At 40.8% G+C, this 22,478-nt stretch overlaps 1 protein-coding gene across 8 annotated transcripts in view; it reads right to left on the reverse strand.

The window, feature by feature from the left end:
- Nucleotides 1-3,210: 3,210 nt before the first annotated feature.
- ALKBH8 (alkB homolog 8, tRNA methyltransferase) overlaps nt 3,211-22,478 on the reverse strand; it is a 49,800-nt gene continuing 30,532 nt past the window's right edge. For all 8 annotated transcript variants that reach the window (XM_080377070.1, XM_080377069.1, XM_080377068.1 and 5 more), the window contains 5 exons: nt 18,339-18,445; nt 14,240-14,394; nt 13,195-13,460; nt 5,144-5,293; nt 3,211-3,909 (listed from right to left, as the gene is read on the reverse strand). In XM_080377070.1, the coding sequence (XP_080233196.1) occupies nt 3,340-3,909; nt 5,144-5,293; nt 13,195-13,460; nt 14,240-14,394; nt 18,339-18,445 (1,248 nt within the window). In that variant the 3' untranslated portion in view covers nt 3,211-3,339. The remainder of the gene's footprint in view (nt 3,910-5,143; nt 5,294-13,194; nt 13,461-14,239; nt 14,395-18,338; nt 18,446-22,478) is intronic.

Raw genomic sequence — 22,478 nt, forward strand, 5'->3', positions numbered from 1 at the left:
TCGAGCCCTAGGTTAGAACAACGCTTAACTCCATGCCCAGCTCAAAGCCAGTGGTTAATTTGAAGACAGCACCTCTGAGCTCTCTCCAGTTAGAGCAAGAGTACATCGACTAATCAAGTACTACTGCAGACCTGATTCCTAATTTGTCTCAAAATCAAGATACAGCAACACTTCAGAGTGTTTCAAGAGCGCTAGTGTTTCTTGCCAGCACATGGCATATCCTTACAGAAAATGCACCTAGGGGCAAATGTAACAGCAGCTGCTGGGTGCTCAGCAGGAATCCAGGCACCAACACACACATGGCCATGCAGATAAAGAACATTAAGAGATGCAGCCCTCCCAACTTCTTCTACATGAATGTAATCCACAGTAATCAGAAATAATAGGCAGGCCAGTTTAGTCACTGCACAGACACACAGCAAAAGCTGTCCCTGCCCTGTGTCACCAATGACACGATGACACTGTGTGGCACAGTGCCAGGGAGCCATCTGGGCTAGCTCCGGTCCCACAGCCCACCTGGGAACTGGGTGCACTGCTGCACCCAAACACTGTGTCCCAGTACTGAAGCCAGCTTGGGGGCCTGGATGCAAAACAGTGTCATGCATGGCCCTTCCAAACACCAGTCCCCAGGAAGAAATGCCACTTTCTAGGAAGCGTCGAGAGGGGAGCGCACGTGCCGAGGTACCCCTGCAAAACACTATGCACTCTTAACTGGTAGGCAGGTTTCTCAGCAGTACGTAATAACAAGTAAAATAACAACCCAAGCCTCACAGCTGATTTGCTTCCTTGAGTTTTCTTATCTTGAAAATATATTACTCAGTGTCACCATTTACTCATAATAAATATCAGCATAGCACCCTCCAGCACATCTTCCCAGAGCCACCCTCTGCCCATGCAGCTGTGAGCAGAAGCAAGGCCAAGCACAAGCAAGTTGCTGTCTAGGCCAAAGGAAGAGGAAGAAAATCGGAAACAGCAAAAACTATCGGTAAGAGACAAACAAGGAGCAAAGGAAGAGCAAAAAGCAGAGCCAGAGAACAGGTACCAGCCCTACCGAATACCAAACACGCGATCGCTGCCTGTGAGCTACACTTTAGTCTATGGGAACTTCCATACTGACTGCAAGAGCCGTGATGAGCCCCTCACCCTGACAGCATAGGGAAGCCCCATGCTGGGCAAGGGCAGGGAGAAGGCAGTTGTCTGGAGGTGGAAAATGACCGGTTTTCTACATAAATGCTTTCAGATTAGGGAGGCAGCCTGGTTCTGTAACGCAGCCAGGGAATGGATGACATTTCCATCTCTGCCTATGGCATCAAGCACTTCACTCTTTGGACTCTGTTTCTGCTTCCCATCTTGGACTTCCTTGCCTAAATCAAGGCTTGGATTGACAACTGCCTTCCCCTGTGTGCCTGCACACCCAGAGCACTGTTCACTGAGCTCCTCTCCTGATAGAAACTGCACAATTCAGAACCAGTGTCAGTACTTCACTTTCCAGCACTGTCTCCCCTGACACGAGGGCCTGCTCACATCACTAGGTCTGGATCAGCCATGCCTGACCAGAGATGTTATCAAGAATGGAAGGATCCTCCTGCATAAATTCACCAGCTGCCACAAAACCAAAGAGCCAAACCACATAAGTATGGCAAGTCCAACACTTCCCAGCTATATGGTATTTACTGAGTGTGTGCAAACCAGCTCCCGAACACGCCCAAGAAGGCTCATCTGCCATGGATATGCCTCCTTGTGGCCCAAAGAAAATAAATCAGGTAGGACAGGGCTGTCGCTACACAGACAACATGTGCAGCTGAGGAATGAGATCTTCTTCCCCCAGGGCTCTTTGGAAGCAAGTGGCAAGCAAGGCACAGGTGAACTGTGGTGGCAGTAAGCTCCTCTCTTTACCACTGTCATTCCCCTCAGATTTTCTCCAGTATATGATGGGGAGAAAATGGCAGAGCCTAGGAGAAATGGTGATTGGGAGCAGGCTGCTGGCACAGCAGCCTTTAACCTGCAAATCTGAAGCAGGCAGGATTAGGCCAAGGGCACACAGCTGTCTTCGAAGTCCCCACATGATTCAGGACGGGCACTTCTGTTCAGACGGCATTAGTTACAGCAGCTATCACCTGCCTATTCCATAGATCTTGCTACAGCTACAGGCAGTGAGTCAATGAAAAGGGGCCACAAGGGCACAGCCTAGCAGTACCGGTTTCCAGAGGCACCAAAAGCCACTCACCCTGTAAAAGCCAGTCCATTATATTTTAATTCTGGAAACGCACTGCAGGTGGCATGCTCCTTTGATAGTATGAGAGCTGTGTTAAATAAATTGTGCTAGTCATTGGAGGCAATAGCAGCAATGGCTGCTGTGAGTCAGCCAGCCCAGCATCAGTACCCCTCCGCTCCAGTTCTTTGTTCTTCTGTAATACAATAAACAAAACCTGTTCCACCAACAACATCTAGGGGTTGAAACTACCCTGCAGAAAATTTGCACCACTATTGCCTTCACTTCAGTCTTTTTTTCTGTCTTTTTTCCCCAAGGACATCTGAGCTGTTACCCCGTGCCATGAGCGCTGGTCCTACAGGCACAGAGCCCTGCGCTCACAGTAAGGCAGGCGTTTAGCACAGCTTGTCAGGGTATTCCAACTGGGCAACCTCGCACCTTTCTAACAACGCTACAATGAAGAGCTAAAGAAATCTGGGGAGTAACAGCACAAATTGTGGGTTCTTGAGTGTCAAGGAAGAGCAAAAGGCTGTGATATCTGTACTGGCTTTCCAGTTCACCTTGAGGAAATTGTTATTACCACAACCAAGAGTGTAAATTCCAAACTGAAATATCTGTGACTGCTGACAGACGCTGAAATAGGCAGGACCATACTTCTAGCAACATTTCAACTCTTCAGCTAAACTGCTTCACATACCATTGGTCCCTGCTCCCTGACCCACAGTTTTACAGAAAAACTCTATCCTTTACAGCTCTACCCTTCCTGCCCAGAGCTCCACTACAATTGGCTGTAGAGAGGCATGAACTGGTGTAAGAGAAGGGAGAACCAGGCCCTTTGTCTTTAAAAGATGAACAATGGCCTTACAGATTTCCATGGCCAGCATTTTCCCCACCGAATTCTCTACACTGTAATTCACAAAACTAAAATAAACATTCTGCAGAGGTAGTATCTGAGTTTGGCCATTATTTTGTTAACATACGCACAAAGTGCTAGTTACTGTTATTAACTCAATAAACAATCTTTATTCTGCTATTTTAAAAGAGGTAACAGCTGCAGCCTGCATTAAAAATACTTTTCACGCTGTAAAAAAACAAAACACCACAGATGGTGGAGGAAACATCACAAGCTACAACTTTTCTAGAACTACACACCAGTTTCCCTGATCATAGTAACTCTTTTGAACCCTCACGCAATCCAGGGTTCTGCACGCTGCTTCCAGTTCCCCTTCACAGAACACATGGTAATAGCGGTGGAAAACAGGGCTGAGTTCTTGTGATTCCTTGGAGCCAGCTGGTAACAGCACTGTATCAACGCCTTCCCCTTTCTTTTTAGTGCCACCTTTCAAGTGCCAGGGAACCAGCAAATCTTGAGAGTGAAAGGAGGTTCGGTTAGTGTGAACAGGCAGTCTGGAATCCGCTACTGGCTTTGCATCACAGGTTTCATCCTTGGAGTCATTAAGGGGTTGGTCAGAACGTGCTAAGACTTGGCTGCTGCTATCAGGCATTGGATCACAAAGTGGTCTCTGGGCTGTGCCACTATCAATTTCCTCCTCTTTGTCTTCACTACCATTCTTTTCCTTAAGGTATTTAGACTTCTGGTTTTTGTATTCTTGTTCCATTGCCCAGACATAAATGAGTGCTGTTCCACCAGGTCTTAGAAGCCGCACTAGTTCACGGATAGTAGCCAGTCTCCGCTCCTGTAAAGAAAAGGCAAAAGTGGGAAGCGCTTATACATAACCAAAAAGACAGGACAATGGAATGGCAGCAATTCATCCTGTTCTTCCTGTTCTCCCCAAAATACAATAAACGTCAGAGGAATTGTTTTCCACTATTCATTTTCATTTATAATATAGACCATCACTATGACAAGACATTTTCCTAAACACAATTCTCACTGAAACATGATTTTTTTCACCAAAAGGGTTGTCAAGCATTGGAACAGGTTGCCCAGGGAGGTGATCAAGCCACCACCCCTGAAGATATTTGAAAGACATGTTGCTGTGGTGCTTAGGAACATGGTTTAGTGGTGGACTTGGCAGTGCTAGATTAGTGGTCAGACTCAATCATAAAATTCTTTTCTAACATGAATGATTCTCTTTCCATTTGAAAGTAGTGCTGTGCTGTGCGGTATGAGCCCAGCTGCAAATGACACATGCCTCTTCAAGAAGGTTGTTCAGTATCTAAAATCCCAAATTCAAATCTACCATACCTGATGATACACACCCTAAGTCTGAGCTGAAGGAGTCAGATTTATGGCTTAAAAACAGGTCTTCCGACCACACAAACAAAGATATGTCAGCCTTCTCCAAAACAGACTTCTTCCTACTTTTTTATATTGGGTTTGGAAACATTTGCTGTATTTCTGGTATGGAGAGACCAATGGGCCTCACCTAAGATTATGGCTCCGTGGTCTAGAAGCTTGTTACAATCACACAGTTCCTGCCAAGAGAAGCTTACACAGCCCAGAGATAAGGCAGACTAGCAAGTAGTGTCCCTTTTGTCTGCAGACAAAAAAACGCAAAAAATGAAGGCACAGACAAAAAAAAAAAAAAAAAAAAAAAATCAAGATCTGAGCCAGGAAGTAACATCCCTCTTGACTCCCAAAGCAGAGGCCCCTTCTCCAGTGTCATTAACTGTAAGCAGATGAAAATAAAACACAAACACACAAACACCTAGATCAAAGCGCCAGGAGGTGCAAGGGCACCTGACAAGCAGAGGGGGAATGTGAAGAGAAAGTCTAAGAAGCAGCAGCAGCACAACAGCTTTACTCTGCTCCTACAACTGCTTATAGCAAATGTAAACCTTTGATTTCTCCCCATTTTGTTTTCCCCTTTTGTTTCATAAGCCCAAACCAGCAGGGTTTTTTTGTAGTTTTAGTAACTCTACACAGCAATACAACAGTACAGTGGAGCACAAACAAGAGTGACTTACTGCTGTTGAGAAATGGTGGATTACAGCAATAGAGATGCAGGCATCACAAGAACCACTGAGGATTGGCACTGACAGGGCATCACAGACAAAAGCCTGGAAATTTTTTTCTCCACAAATATCCACCAGGTTTTTGCTGCGATCACAGCCAACCTATAACAGAAAGTGCTTCATTAAGCTTTTCGTGAGAGGATAATTACAAGACTGGAAAATTATTTTCACTTGTTGCTTACAGTAATAGATCAGTCTCCTACAGAGGTAACACATTTTAGTTTAAAATATAAACAAGAGAAAGTGTGAGAAAATAGCCTTAAGTAAGAGGGATATATGGTCCTCAGTTATAGATAAAAAGAAAAAACCTGTGACGCTTAATTAAAACAAAGATGGCAGACCAGACATTAGATGGCTCATTAAAGCTGGTTCAAAGTCAGGGTGCTAAAGACAGAACAGGTTTCAACCTAACTGTTGTTCAAAACTGGCTCCTAAGGTAACTTGAAACCAGCAAAACCGGAGGTGACCTAACCTCAGTACTTTCTTTTCCTTTCAAATTGGCATTTGTAACCTGACAACATCTGAAGCAGCCAAATACTGAACTCACAAAAGCTGAATCTACAAGTATAAACAGCAATCTGGTGACTTTGGTGGCATCACTGAAGTATGTCGCACAGCTTCACTAATCACCCAGGTTTCATCATTTCAGTGTAAGTAAGGAAGTGCTCAGGTACAGTCCCCTTCATCTGCAGTATCACAATCCACAAATTTAAGCACAACATAATTTTCCATGGTTCTGTACAGTCCAAATTAAGTGATCCCTATAAACCATTTCAGGACAACTCATAAAGTGTTTCCGGTTTTCCACTTTGAACCTTGCTCAGTATCCAGGTCCAAGATGGTAAGAAAAAGCATCTAGAAAAGAGGTTTTATGCGTTTGCATAAAAGCAATAAATCCAAACTGGTGAAGACCCTTCTGAAAGAACAAATAAAGCGAGGCAAGCACCACCCTCATTTTCATGTCTGCTGCACACATTGAATACTCAAACCAAAGCCCTGCTACCAAGTCATATATGAAACTCAGCTTGCATGAGAATATTGAATTTATTTTCTTCAATGATCAGCAACAAGTAGATACCAGAGGACTGATCCAGAATCCTAAATAATTACTGCTGACATGGTTTATTGCATTTGACACAGCAAGAATACTAAAATATCCTTGATGCAAGGATAGCAAATAACTTGCTCTGGTTAATCAACCTAGCAGAGCCAACAGTACTGCTAAAATTAAAAATCTCTTTTGCAACAATTAATGAAAATAAATGTATTTTCCATCATAACTTTTCATTATATCAGTTCAAATCACTTTAGCGTTCAGTCTGCCATCACAGTTTTGAAGAAAACAAGGATTATGTTCCAGCAATATGTTCTGAAAGCTGCTTTCTAGTCAGGTCTCTGACTTCTGGTCCAAAGTAAATAAAACAGTTGTGAAAATGCCAACCTGACAACCCAAGATAATCCTCCACAAAACCAGTACTATGAATATGTACATATTGTCCTGCCAATTAGCTCTAAACAGACCTGAAAATACCAATCCTAGCATTGCCTTCTTCCCATTTATTCCTTGGCTTTGTTTCTGTGTTTACTAAAGCACTGAGTGAATAGTGTTATTTATGAATAAAAAAAGGAAACTCTTGCTTACTTGGAAGTAAACAAACTTCACACTGGAAGGGAACTGAAGTGTCTTTAAATTACTCTCATCATGGAATGGATTTAGCTGACAACCTGCATGTTAGAGATTCCATGCCTCATTACCAGTGCCCTCAACTACTTTTGCAATTAAGACATTAGCATGCAGTATTTAATAAAACTCAAAGGACCAAGTTCACTGCTGGCAGAAGGAGGGAGAAGAATACTTACAGCTTCCACTAACAACATGCTTTCCCCGAAAGAATTGCTTTGGCCCTGTGCATCTATAGTAAAACCAGGATGGATAAATGGATAACGGAACTCAATCCTCCCCTCCCTAAATGACCTTGAAAAGGACTGCACTGTATGTTGATGAAATCCAATGAACTGAGAACGAGAACAAAGGCATGACTGCCAGAATGTGAAGTCCTCATTTGCATCTAAATTATATCAAATAATTAAGTATGACAATATAAGTAAGCCTGACTTCATAATAAGGTGAATCTAAAACCAAGGCAAAAAGATGGTTTCACGATAAAAATGGAGACTTTGGAAGGGATCACTTTTAATGTACAGCTGCTCTAAAATAGGTGTATTAGGCTAAAACTTATATGTGGTTTTAAATGTAAACATTCTAGTAGGTGCTATGCATAAATGCTGAACACAAGGAGTCACCATAGATATGGTTGGTGCTGAAGCTAAGCCAATTCAGCATCTTACTAGAATTACCTCTACATGATATTTTTAGAAGAATTATAATCACCACATTCCTGCATTTTCTAGCTTACAAGAAACATGCATTCATTAAAAACACATTGGTTACAGTCAGTTAGAAAACAATAAGCTAGCAAAAAGCAGCTAACTTCAGTGGTGCAATGCCAGCTTACAGATGAAAAATGAGCTTATAAATGATTTTTACAAGCATAGAAAACATTTACAGCAAGGGGCAGAGACCCCAAACTCAACTTTTCCCAATACTGTTACTCACCGATTTCTACATTCTGAAGCACATAAAAGTTTTGATGTGATGAAGCTCCATTTACAGAAAACACTTCAAAGGAACGTTTTCATTTAGAACAGGTTTATTTTTCTCGAATTAAACATGTAATCAAAACATTTTTAAAACACTCTCAAAATATAACTGTAATGCTTTAAGTTTTGCCAGTTTGTATCTCTAACTGTGATGCTCAGCACAGGCTACTGTCCTTACTGACATCTCTTCTAGAAGAATGGAGCAAGGCAGATAAATTACTACCAGTTCACTGCCCAAAACAAACAGAATCTAGTACATCTCTTGGTGAGCCAAGCTGTATACACTTTTAAGGTTCCCTACTTCTTACAATCTGTGAGTCTTCTCAATCATTTCTTACACCTGTTTTCCCAATTTTCCAAATCAAATTCCTTACTCGACCCCCAACCCCACCCTCGATTTCTCATACATTCTCAAATAGCATGGCTGACTATTCAGCTGAATCCACCTCTTAGCCAGTTGCTCTACACCCTTCAGTAGTTCTCCAAAGAAGGTCAGCTTCTCAGATTTTAATCCAGGCAGCCATTCCCACATCCCTGCCTTTTTGGCAGGTACCTCTGCCCCTCTTCTCACTGTTTTTTGTGATGTGGGCAATGTCTCACAGGAGGTCCAAAGTGGCCACTGACAACGTACTGGGGCCCAAAATCTACTGACATTTTTAACAGGGATTTCAGGCACTAATTTTATCTGGGTAAACACTGACATCCAACTCCTGTTTTAAGTCAGGAAATCTGTATTAGTACAGAGGCCTGTAACTCTAGAACTAGAACCCCAGCAAAAACGTAAGAAAGAGGCAAAAGCATGTCATCATTCTGGCATACAGCACCCTCTCTTTAGGGCACACTGGGTAACGCAAACCTTTAGACTAACAGAAATGCCAACAAAGACTAGAAGAGGACAAGGGAAGGGAGAAACAAATGTAACTCCTGTGATTTGCCTGAGTTTGAAGCAGCTCTGCACTGGCTTCCTGGGAATAGGAAAACACAAGCAGGTATCCCGTCCCACTCCTTTGCATTCCTAGGCACCTTCATGTCCACTGTTTCAGCCAGGAGTAGCTGAACTAAGTTTTATAAAATATAGTTAATGCAGTGGTTTGTAACAGATTATTAGCAGCCAAAAGGCACTAAATAACTTGCTTTGTAATGATGCTGCAAATCTGCAAGAAATACATCTTCTTGCAAGCTTAAATAAAGACAGGTAAAGACAGGTCAATGTTGTCCACCATTATCTATTTTCTTTCTACGTTTCCATTATAACTAACTCTACCTGGTAGAATTAGTTCATTTAAGTATCTGGAAACCTGATTGATTCAGCACATTAGAAACTGATGAAGAAAACGACATCTAACTCTGAAATTCAGCTGCGAAATGGAATTATGTGGCTCCCCAGAGAAACATCTCAGCTATAACTAATAGCATGAGAACCTCAAGGAACCACATTACATTCCAGCAAACACACACCAAAAAAAAAAAAAAAAAAAAAAAAAAAAAAAAAAAAGACACCAGCACAGCCACAGCAAGACAGACAAATCTCCTTGGCTCCACGTGGTTTAGTCAGGCCTTTAGCATTCCCTTCACGTAGTGTTTTGGTGTTCCACTGCATACAGCCAGGGTGTTTGTGGAAACAAAGTGCTATGTCTAAAATGTGAAGTTAATTTCTCAGTAACACAGCATCAGAACCAAGCTAAGTAATTCAGTGTTCATTCTGGTTTTGTGCTGCTGTTGCCCAGTTCTGTCTGAGCTCTCTTCCCGGATCTCCCATAATTTTAATGACTCCTATTCACTGAGAGAAAAGGTCAGGAAAGCTTCCTCTGCCTCACCCTCTGATCACTAAGGTACAGTGAAGTTGCTCCAGGTATACCTTTACCAATTAGTTTTGCCCTTCCTGCTTTTACCTACTACTACTACAAAGTCCTTCAGGTCGGAATCTGTTCTCAATCAACGTGGATCCTGTGCAACTAAAACCCACCCACCATTACGCAACCATACCACAGCAAAGATTCAGCCTCCCTCTTTCCCACCCCCTGGCAAAATCAAACTTTTGTAGAGTTCCAGTGGATCCCAGTTTGGCACAGTAATACAGAAAACAGATGCACATCTCACACCAAAAGGGCATCTTACAAGGTCGTGTGAAATACAAGCTATGTTATTAATTACCTTTGAATGACATACACCGCATGAACAGGCCTATCTGTATTAAAGTAAACTATCTGGGCTTCTGCATTGCCATAATTTTTCTTTCTATCATCAGTATTCTAGCAAGGAGTCATTTCTTGATAAATAAATAAAAATATATCTACCCAATAGCATTTTCAGTTGTTTGTAACCGGATTTCCCACTAGTTTATCAGTTCAATTAAAAATGTAAACCACAAAATTCAAAGGCTTCAGTATCTTTCCCTCACACCCTAGCCCTGGGAGAATGCTGAATGTTCCTGTGGGGATTTACACATCACCACACCTACCTGAACACTGGAAACTGGAAGACAGAGCTAAAGCTCATAAAAATTGACAAGATACCTTGCTATGATGTCAACTGGTTCTGGAATGAAACCCTTGTGGCGATGGGGGGAATGGGTAAGGCTGAAACGTAGCATTCTGTAATAATAAAATCCCTGCTTACAGATATGAATATTAAACTTGAAAGCACTTAAACTATTAAAATAATTCCCCCAAATGAGGCTGCATGGGGAGGGGATTGTGTTAAAACAACCCTAAAACCATTTATCTATTTGCATTCAAACAAAAAAGCTGTGTAAGACAGAAAAAGTAATCTGAAACTTTATTAAATTCAATCTTTGTCCCATCTTTGCCTTAACTACATCAGACAGGGATTCCACCTTTCACTCAAACATTCTTAATCTGAATTTGACATGGAATTGCTGCTCTTCCACCATGTCAGAATAACGCAGCTATTACTGCACTGTTGTTTTCACTCAGCATAGCTGGACACATGCATTTCCTTGTCACATGGTATTTGAGTAGATAAGGCTATAAGTAATAATCCAAAGAAAATGAAACAAATACAATAGCACAGGCCACAGTGGAAACATTTTCAGACAGTGCTTGAAGATTAAAATCATCAAGAGAGCTGCCTTAGCTTTGATCTACCATTAGCACTGCTAGTTAAAGTATCCTACCTAAATACATACAGTAACCTTTCACAGCACATTGCTTGCTTCACGTTTTCAGTATTTGAGTCAAAACACTCCAAGCTACAAAGCTGTACTAATAATGCTCTACCCAGCCCCTAAATAACTCCCAGTTTCACAGCAATGCTTTATTGCTTCTTTCCCAATGGGACCTAGGCTATGAGCTCTAGTGCACTGTGCATGAAAACTTATCCAGAGTCACAGCAATTGCTGGGAAGGGCAGCAACTGATTAAGTTTATGCCTGGATTTTATGCCCCCAAGTCAAAAGGAGTAAATAAGGGATGAAGCTGATGCCCTGCAATGTACTTGTAAGTGAAGCATATTCTGTAACCCCTCACCCTCAGCTCCATGCCCAACCAACAGTAAATGGAAGTAACACAGTAGTCTTTTTGAGATACCTTGTCAAAAGTTTTTTCAAAATCTGTAAACACAATATACACCAGTTTTTCTTTAACCACACTTTGGCTGACACAGAAAAAAAAAATACAGTAGAAAGAAGGAGTCACATCCATCCTCCTGAGACTCTGTGTTGCCTTGCAGATGAAAATAAGCAAACTCAAAGTCTAGAGTTCTCCAACCAAGAACAACTAGTTGTCACCAATAGAAAACAAAATGTCAAGGGAGGCCTACTGAATGAAGCAACTCCCAGATTCTGTTTTTCAAGTGTTTCAACTGCTTCTTTAAAAGTTTCCTCCCTTTCACTGTTATTTTTCACATTTTGGATTTCTCCTGCAGGTACATATGAAATGAGATAACTCCCAAAGTAACAGAGGAGAGGGGCTGGCTTTCATTTGACTGCCAATAGATACGAAATCTTTCCCTTAGTCGGTTAACTGTGGGGTCCAGCAAAATGACTGGTGGTGGCAAGTTCTGAACAGTGTCTTGCAGAGATTTCGCCTTAGAAGTCTACCACAAACATACACAACAGGCATTTACTAAATTCATTCCAGGACCAGGTGACCTTCATGGTACCCTGATAAACTATTCTCCTCTCTAGTCAGGTTTGTCGATTTTTCTTATCAGAGTCAGAAGTGAAAGACTGAAACACACAGAACATTAATAATTGTATTCAGGCTACAGCAGTCAGGCATAAAGATGTCGACTTATAAATCAGTTGATCCTGTTCTAGCTTATAAGAACAGTAATGGAAATAAATCCATTACTAATACAGACAGGGCTGTAAATAACTTTTGTTTTATAGCTGAATATAAATAGCAAGACAGAAACTCCTGAAACAGACAAACAAGTCTGACTTTTATTATTAATAATGAATGCTTTGCCTTAGAAGTTTTCAGGCTGCATGGATTTCAGTGTTTCACAATACAAGTACATCAGACAACCCTAGAACAGGGAGAACAGATAGCACAATGCACACCTCTCTAAGATTTCTTTTGAGTAAAAATAACAGGAAGTTTAACCCTTTCAAAAAAGTCTTTGAAATATCTGCAATAAAAACTATCTCTTGGTTCATACTTGCATGTGCTTCATGTCCCCCTGACAGGAAGGGAAAGAAGTAAAGCTGGGCTAAGTGCAGACTGTGAGACAGGAAAAGTGACGAGAACATCAGCAAGAATGATGTCAGAACTGTCTAAAAGTAAAGAAAAAGGGAGTGAGGGAAAGGCCAGAAATCTGTGCTGAAGCTGAGGCTCCCCCAAGAATTTTGTTGGCGTATTTACTGAGCCTATGCACAGAGCCAGGGGTGGGACAGCCAAACATGACATCATTCACAAATAAGTCATACCACCAGGGCAAAGGGAACTGAAGAGGATATATGAAAAGTAGTGGTGCCTGTGGAGATTTCAAGGACATGTACGTTGCATTCCCCACCCACCAGCCAAATTAAAAACTTGTTGGAAGTATTCAAACTGCCCACCATTTTTCCTTTTAATAAACTTATTCAACAACAACAATGGCAAAAGCATCCATTACAATTTTTCAATCCACTGCACCCATTACTATTTTTTTATTACCATTATTTTGACTTGCAAAACACAAGTGGCTTTGGAAAAGTAAAAGGTAGTACACATAGTGAACGGAGGTGGAAACCTAACACAATTGGTAATTGATCTTGGATCAGGAAGCAGCTTTCTGTTCTTTGCTCTCCTTCCACAGCTGAAGCTCTAACATGCTACAACTTCACAATGGAATAAACACTAGTGCCAATGAAAACAAATGACAGTAGCTACTACTTACCATGTACAAATCCTTGTTGATGCCTAGGTATTTCCCATTGCCACAACCAACATCAGCCACTATCGACCCTTTTGGTAGGGACCTGAGAAACTCAACAATTCGGGGCCATGGGCTATGCCTGGTACTGCTGAAGTGGATGGCAATCTCTTCATACACCTTGTGTACATATTCTTGCTCCAGCTTCAAGGCCTCCATCTGACTGTGGGGAAATGAAGGTTGTTCCTGCCTTTGCTGTCCTTTCTGGCTGTCACAGACAGATGGGTAAACTAGATATAGCAACAGATACACAAAAATTAAATATGTTTAAAGTAATTCCTTGTTGGTTAAATTTAGCCAAATAAAATAAAACCCGGAATATTAACATGCAGAAACTGCTTCATTCCTCCTGCTATGACCTTAAAACAAGCAACCTGCCCATGTGTACCAGAGGCTGTTCACAGTGATCATTCATCCTGCTATGTTAGAGAGGTTTATGTTTTTAAAACTGAGACAGTACCCCTAATATCAAAGATCATGACATCACAGCAATTCAACCTCTGAAATTCTGTTCTGAGGACAAAAATGGACTTCAATTACATGTAAACATTGAGCCATCTATTATTACTATCCGTACTGCCCTAAGGCACTTATACGGCTCTATCACTGCAGATCTGACTGCTTCTGCTTCTCTAATGCACTTTTTTTCACAATGTTACAGTCCCCTTCAAATAAAAAACCAACCAAAACTGACAGGAACCTGACAAATAGTAGCTATTTCTATTCTAGTCTATTACTTCAGCACTTGTGGTCCCAATGAAATCCAAGGTTCTAGATTGCTTGCCTGGCTCTGGAGCAAGCCAAATGCCTTCCTGTACCGAGAAGCTCTAGCAACCACATGGATGCAACCAATTCAAGCCATATAGCATGCCTGACCCAGAGTCATTCAGGGACAGTTAGCAGGACTGCCAAGACTACCCAAAAGGATAAACCAGTTTGCTCAAAAAAAACACTTATGTATTGACAATAAATAACAACTTTAACTTATACATCACCTCAAGGAACTTACTGCAGTTGCAAGGGCTTCTCCTCACTTTCCTGAATGTAAATGAGGTCCTTGTTTCCCTTCGGTTTAGTGTTAAATCTCCAACATCAGCAGTGATTTTTCTAACTTTTTGCCCAAGCTCAGATGCTTGAATGACATCGTATTTCCGGGGTGTAATCCTAAAACAAAGTAACACAAAATAGAATAATTCAATTTGCATTAGAAAAAAAAGCAGAAATCCATCTTTATAAGAAAGCAATTCTTCCATACTGTGACAAACATGATTACAACATGCTATTTAATGTACTGCTGCTTCTCAGTTCTCAACTTATTCAATTTCAGGGAAAAAAAAAACAGAGCTGACACAAACTAATGATGTTAATTAAAGTGTTATTTAACTGCAAGGAATTACATTTCCCTTCCATAAAGTTTGATTGTTTATTTTTCTAGGACTTATACCTATAGCCACCATTTTTAGTAGTGTATTTTAAGAAATGTATTTATTTATATAAAATAAATATATTTTAAAATATAAAAGCATAGAATTGGCTGAGCTTTACATTAGCAAGTTGAAGTTTCCTGTTACAAAGGGAACAATGAATTCTGCTTTGCAACATAATTGCTCTTCTATTTATTGACAACAGAATATGTAACTATGTAGCATTGAGAAAATTGCTGAAGTGCCTGAAGGGAGAAACTGTGCTGTACATCTTTTCTTGACAAAGATCTATCAAGTAAGGTAACTGGGAACAGAGCTTAAGATAATTCTGGATTTTGCAAGGATTTTAATAGAACACAAAAACATTTTGCAAGGAGAAAACTTCATAAAATTAGAGTGATTGGAACTTAATTGGGGTGACAAAAGTTTCAAATAATTTTATGAAGCAGTTCACATTACAAAAAAGTACGACAACCAAGAATTTTTAAAAGCTCTACAAATGGATCTCTCTCAAAGCTGAGAAGAGGAAAATGAGAAAGTAAAATGTGAAACAACATGAGAGAAGAGAAACAGCTGCACCCACATGTCGTTTCCCATCACTTGCACATGGGAAAAAGTGGATACTCTTGGAACAAACTGGAAACTCTTCAGGGAAATCGCTTAGCACTTCAAAGCTGTTACTGTCACACTGAAATGGTTCCTGAACTAAAGTCATCAAGGAGATTAATGCAAATGTTTCCACAAGAATAAAAAATTAAAATAGAATAATAAAACCCACCAACCTAACATAGAACCAACCAAAATCAAAAAATCTCTAAGGAATTGGCCACTCAAGTGAAGCCCCTTCAGAGCTGCTGACTTCAAAGTACTTGACTCCCAGCAGGACAAAGTCTCAGGATAAAACTGACTTCCATACTGGTTAGCTGAGCTTAATCATTGTAGGTTGAGCCAAAAGTGGGGGGGGAAAAAAGCGTCTTACATTTTTTAATAAAGCAGAGCATTCGGTTTCACCATAAGTTTGCTCTGGGACTTTTTTGGTAGGTCACATCAAACTTCTGACTACTGCCTGTACTTAACCACAACGAATGATCCAGATGCCAAGAAGGCAGCTTGCTGCCTAATCAATATTTCTGTACTTTGCTATACGGCATCTTTCCTACCACAGGGAAGTTGATCTCTAACCCAGTCACAGGGAAAAAGAGTCCAGGTCTCTTCTGCCTAGAAATCAGGAAGCGGCACATTGACACTCCACCCAGATACTGCAAAAAGGAGACATCTCCTTAGGGCAGCCATGGAAAGGAGGGAATCTAATAAAGAACTGCCTTGTTCACAGCAGATGGCTATGATGAAATCATCAGCTGATGATTCCGAAGACTCCCTGGACAGGAGAGCTTCAAATCCCAAGTCTGCAGATTTTCTATTTGATTATCTTTTGTATCTGTAGCAATAAGCTAAGCATATCAGCTAATATGTTCAGAAATAAGTCTTCTTTTTCAAGTTCTAGTTTCAACCTACATCATTTCCTTTTGCTGACATTACAAGCAAAACTCTAGATAAAGGCTGGGCTAAAAACAGGGTTCCCAATGTAAAAAATAAAATGCTGCACATTCTTTTGCTTGGCACAGAGTTATTTACTACTGTAGTGTCAGGAATGGTGTTTTGCCATTTACACAACCAAAAACGAACCTCATCAGAAAAGCTGTAATTTTACTTTCACCTATGAGACAAAAAGAGCACATATCTTTTACTATCTTTGATGACACTGTACAGTTTATTTCTTAACCATATGTTTCTCTTTCAGAGTGAACAGAACAAAAAGCCTTTTCCTGTGCACTTTCTTGACAGGGTCAAAATGAAGTCTCTTAATTCCCTTGGCATCCAAATATACACAATGAAAACACTTCCTGAATAATTCCAAAGCTGAACCTTTTGCTCTCTAATTTAACTTAGGAATAGATAAAAGGCATCACAGATGATCTTAAATACATCCTGACATTATGTATGCAAGTGAATTAACTACACTTGCTCACTGGATGATTAATCTTGACTACAATACTATGCTCCACTAACATGATGGAAAGCTTACTGCAGCCGAGTATCTTGACCCGCTAGTGCCTTTAAAAATATACAGGAAAACTATTTTTAGGAAAAGTGGACAAGCACCAGGACAGGAATAACTTACACATGAGTAGAAACATCTAGAATCTGGTTTGACTACCCAGGGCCAGCTTGGGAAAAGCAGAGCTGATGGCCTCAGAAAAAGCTGTCATAAAGACAGCCAAAAGCCTCAGCAAGGGCCACCTCTCGTCCCCTGGGAGCTACTTTTAAACAGAGGCTGTCTCACAGGGCCCCAGCTACAGCCCCACATGCATCCCCAGCTCTGTCTGCACAGCCACTGCCCCGCTGATGCGGGTGAATGCACCCCAACCTGGCCTCAGCCCAGCCCCATGGAGCTGCCTGATCCCAGCACTGGCGACTGCCCCCCAGCTCCCCTGGCCAGCAACGTCACTGACATGGAAACTGCACTATGTTCTCAGTGTTGTAGATATTCTTTCCAAATAATAACTGACAGTGTTTGACGGGACAGAATAAGAAGCTTGTAACACTGGTATCTGTGTTCAGTCTTGTATACCAAAGGACTTAGCTGCCCTGGGCTTCTATAATGATGCACATCAGAAGTACCAGCTGCTTTTTATATCTATTTAATTTAATGAGGGAATATACAGGTGGTGTAAGCATTCCATAACAATGAACAATGTAAAGGTCATTGGGGAGTGCATATTCACCCTTCTTCATAATACAAATTAACCAGTAAAATTAAAAGGCAAAAAATCTTATGGCAAGAAAAGGATTTGATGTTTAATTTATACAGAAGGTAATTACTGTCTCCAATTGACTATTGTAACCAGTGACAGCTTGGGTCAAAGCAAGAAATGTTTACCATGGGCATTTCTGTCCAATATGAGGGTTTCCATATTCTCCTGAAGTGCACTACTGTCAGTCTCAGAGCTTGCCAAGATTTTAGCCTTCTTACCAATTTCAGTGCTCCTATCGTAAGTATCTCCCAGCAGTGCATGACTTAAAAAGCACATATTTAAACTCTGCAATAAGCAAAGCCTCAAAAGACATATTTCAAGATACCTCTTTTCCAGGATCCCAAACCTGCTCAGTACAATACAGCCTTATCACTAGTTACAGTGTCCCTAAAGCAGCTGGGAAGAGCTCAGGAAGACTCCCCTTTACCACCCTCATGCCCTCTGTGAAGGAGAATTCACTCTCTTAAACCAGCCCTTCGCATATGTGATCCAAAGGGAAAAGCGGTGAGTTAAAAAGAGAAAGAAAATGGTGAAGCTAATTGTACTACAATCAATTCTTCGCCACCTTAGAATCATTGAGGATTTTCACACCACAGATGTAAGCAAGAACAATTTCCAAGCTAAGCTTCACTTGTGACAGCAGTAGGAAACTGCGGCTCAGGCACTGGCAATTAGCTTCCTAAAATTCCCAGTTTCTTCAGTTTTAACCTAAGCAGTATCTGACCAGAGGAGCGAATTTGTATATCAATTATAGAACTTAACTTGGTTTCTCTCAGACCAATTTTAAACACAGAATGTCATTAACAAAGAAAAAAAACAACATATATTATTCTTCTGTTATCAGCAGTTCAGGGACTCTTACACATACCCATGTGTCCACAGGTATCTGGATTCTCCAGCCATCACCAATAAACTGCATCGGGGCAGCATAACTGCCACTGTATGGCCATCAGGGTGTTTGAAATCCATTACAATCTAAAAAGAAACAAAACCAGCCACCATGAAAGAGCACGACTTACAGAGCTTCATATACATGCCAGGCATTCTCAAGTCATAGCTTTATTTGCCTTTTCAATGTGTTCATCAGAACATTGTCAGGAAACACATACATTATTTCCTAGGGATTCAAAAGCCTCTAGGTCTCTGTCCTTAAGATCTCTCCTTTTCAGCACTGTGTTCGAAAGTCTGAGGCAGTCACACATATATGCGTATATATATTATTAAATTACTAAAAATATTTTTTTTTCTTTTTACAATAATAACTTTCTTCGTGAGAACACAGTAGCACCATTTAACCTCTGTGTGTACCTGCGAGGTAGAAAAGGATTACTATCCCTCAACTAAAGGCAACTGCACAAGAGTAGAAGAGGGCTCACCTGCTGTAATTCAGGCATCCGAAAGTTAGGTATCTGGGCTATGGCAGTCAGCTACCGCCTTTTTGTGAACTCTATGCAGAGAGAGACAACTATCTCCACAGAGTGATTCATCCTAGTCTAAAAAAATAGAACTAGGTGATGTGGAATGACCCTATGCCCTCTAGAAATGTCTATCCATTCACAGCAGATTGAGCAGAGCAGTTAAGTCAGAGTTAGATACGTAACATTTACATAACCAGCATTAGGTGAGAGAAATAATTTCCAACCTGCCTACATTCTTGGAGGTTTGCAGCACAAGCACATGCGGTCTCCCAAGATCCTAACTAACATGCCAACTCCCAGACCATTCTTTTTATTATTTGCCACCTGGCTTCTAGCCATGGCAGTATATACAGGTAATGCTTTCAGCTTTATTCCAATTTCACAGCCCAGATGGCAGTGCTACATTTTGCTTCTGCTTGGGCTAGGAATGTTATCCTTTCACATTTCCCAAGCGAGAGAAACTCCTGCTGTGGAAAATAAGGAGCAGGTCATTTAAACAAGCCAAATGAGTTACAGCAGGCTTACCAAAAGAGAGAAGTGGTCAAAAACTATCTAAGTCGGTGGTTCCAGCTACACTGCAGAATTAGCACCACGGAAGTGCTGCCACTTGATTTGTAATCTACTAAGTACGCAATTTAAAAGCATACTTACTACAGTATGCCAGATTGAAACAAATTAAGCAGTTTTGCTTCTGCATACAGATGCATTTAACAAAGAGAAAACAGTGGTGCAATGATCAGTCATTCAGCACAAAAAAACCAGCAAGACAGAGACTGAGTAAGTAAGACTTTTAAACACTACAAATTACCACTTACAACATTTACTATTTAATGTTGTGCACAGCGGAGCAAACTAAAATGGCATTTACGTTTTTAGGAAAATTTATTTACGCAGTAGTACCACCCACAAAGAGTGACACAGCTTTTCCTGTTGAACTAACTAAATATAAGGCAAGAAATGATGGGTGAAACAGTAGGGCTGAAAGGGGAAGAGAGAGATGAGGGCACAGGAATAAAGCCTACCTATAAGCTCTGATTAATGATTATGAAACATTTAAACTGCTACACAAATAGAGGAATGGCAGCTAATGTACTCCTTCCCTTGCACTTAGCAATTTCTTTTAGGTATCTTCCAAGAAGCATGGGGTGAAGAAGGAGAAAACACAGAGGCTTTATAGATCTGATGGGGAAGCTGTCCCATAAAGTATGACTAGGTGCAAGCCTCTGTAAAAAGATGTAGCTATCTGGTAAGGCAAAGATACCAGGGGATAACTAACCAGGACCACCAAGTAAGGAAAGGAAAAGCATGTAAAGAAGTTGGGGGGGAGGTGGGGGTGTGCAGTGTGTGTGAGAAGTGGTTGGGTGACGTGTGGAATATCTCAGCCTGTCGTTTGCACCTCTGGCCTACTGCTGTTGGGGGACAGGTGTGAGAGGACAAGATAAAGTCTGGGTTCTTCAGAAGTATGGCAGAAAAAACTCAACATTGGCAGAAAATATGGCAGAAAAAACTCCAGATTCCTTCCTAGAGGCTCAGTTACCCCACTGCCCTCTTTCTGGGTCTATCGGAGATGATGTTCAAGAGCTGCACTTTCTCCAAGAGTCAATGAGGAGGCATCTATGGTGTTCCCTACACTTCCAGTTCCCATCTCCCTCCAGGGCCTGAAAGAGGACCTCGCTCCCTTTTATTTCTGTGCAGCAGGCTGGGGATTCTATATGAAGCAGCAGGAAACAGTTCCTCCAGCTCTCTGCCTTCTCTGTTGCTTTACTTCATGCATCTCCAGTTCCTTTTCCCCCACCAACTGTATGGCTCCAGAGTCTCCTCACAGAAGATGCTCTTCAAATGCTGTACTGTTAACAACTGTGCATCCAAACCAGCAGAGGTTCAGTACGATCTATAACAGATAGCACATTGGGAATGACAGGCCATAAAACTATCCTGGTAGCTGGATTTTCAGGCAAAACTAGCAGGAAAATAGACAGTAAAAGAGAAGGGCATGTCCTCCCTGGCTGAATTTCAGCTACGCTAGGCCAACAAGCAATATGTGAAATAATTTCTGATGGTGCAGAATTTGAGACTGAAAAGCAGGACATTATCTATGTAACATCTGTCAAGTCTATTCCTCACCAGCACAGGATCCCAGCCCTATCCCTGCTCCCTACTTTCCTGTGGAGGAAAAGCTTCTGTACTATGATGTCACACTGCGTGGTTGCTTCCCTTCTAAATACATTTCATCCTTATGACAAGCCGTGATAATTTAGGGAGGAAAATATAAATAAAGGATTAATTTACTTGCAATGGGCAATGTCATTAAGTAATTAGCAGTAATGAGAAGAGTCAAAAATCCAAATCCAAAAGTGACTTCTGCTTATGAAGCAGGGAACCTCAGCTAGAATATATTAAAATTTTGCAGTTTATCTGTTTATCTATTAACAACAAATCTGACATTGCAATTCAGACAATCAAATGTGAAGAACCCACTGTGAACACCTTAAGAAAATTAGCGCAATTCCCACATTTTATTCCTTTATCTATAATAACTGCACTTGATTGCTTAAAAAAAAAAAAAAAGCAAGCAAGAATACTTCTATCCCTTGTTTACAGTACAGTAAGAACATTTAACCCAGAAAGGTTTTTGAAGAACTCTGCTCTTATCTCTGACAAGCCTATTTCTGACTGAAGTAGATAACATTCCCACACTCCTATATGTGTCTTTATTCTGAGAGAACATTCTAAATTGTCACTGTCACACACACACACACAAGATTAACGCATTTGGTCCTCTTTTTAATTTACTAAGGATTCACAATCAATAAAGCAACTCTGCCACTGCTGAATCTATCTGCTTCATGACAGCTTTGCTCCACAGAAGCTACTTCCAATTACTATTTTCGTTTTTACCCTTTTTCTTTTAGATGGCAGTCAATAAAGATCAAATTTCCAGCTAGCCCACAGCACATCATTCAGGGATTACATTCAAAAAATAAAGATAGCAGATGCTTTCATCTTCTACAGCTTCCACCTTCTTTATTTGTACTATGGAAAAAGTGTCTCTATACCAAAAAAACTTAAAAGAAACAAGCAACTAGTAATACCTACTTGTGGTTTTAAATAACTTGTGATGCCAGGTTATTTGAGAGCATTCATAATGAAGGAGCATATGAAGCAGTAAACAGCTTTCAAGGATGGCTAAACATCAAAGCAAAGGGACACCCACATGACAAATATTGCTCCTGTGGCATAAAACACAGCTAGATGCAAAACCCAGAAGAGAATCCAAGAAGAATCCAAAGAAAAGAAAAAGGGAAGACAGTATGGGGTTTTTAACTCCTCAGGGAATGAGAAGTCTGCACCACCTGTCAATTCAATGGTACTGCACTTCATGAAAGAGCAGGAGGATCAAGGTGAACGACCAGTCTATCAAATAAGTAATGATCCAAAAGCAAAACAGAAATAATGCAACAGGGCTATAAGGCCAATGTCGATAAGGATTTCACTGCTACAGTATGAAACATCACCACTTTTTCTAAGCTTTGTCTCTGATGCAATTTGTATTTGATGTTAATAGACCACCTTAGACAAAACATACTATA

Source organism: Falco punctatus (genome assembly GCF_963210335.1).
Source record: "Falco punctatus genome assembly, chromosome: 2".
NCBI classification, from domain to species: domain Eukaryota; kingdom Metazoa; phylum Chordata; class Aves; order Falconiformes; family Falconidae; genus Falco; species Falco punctatus.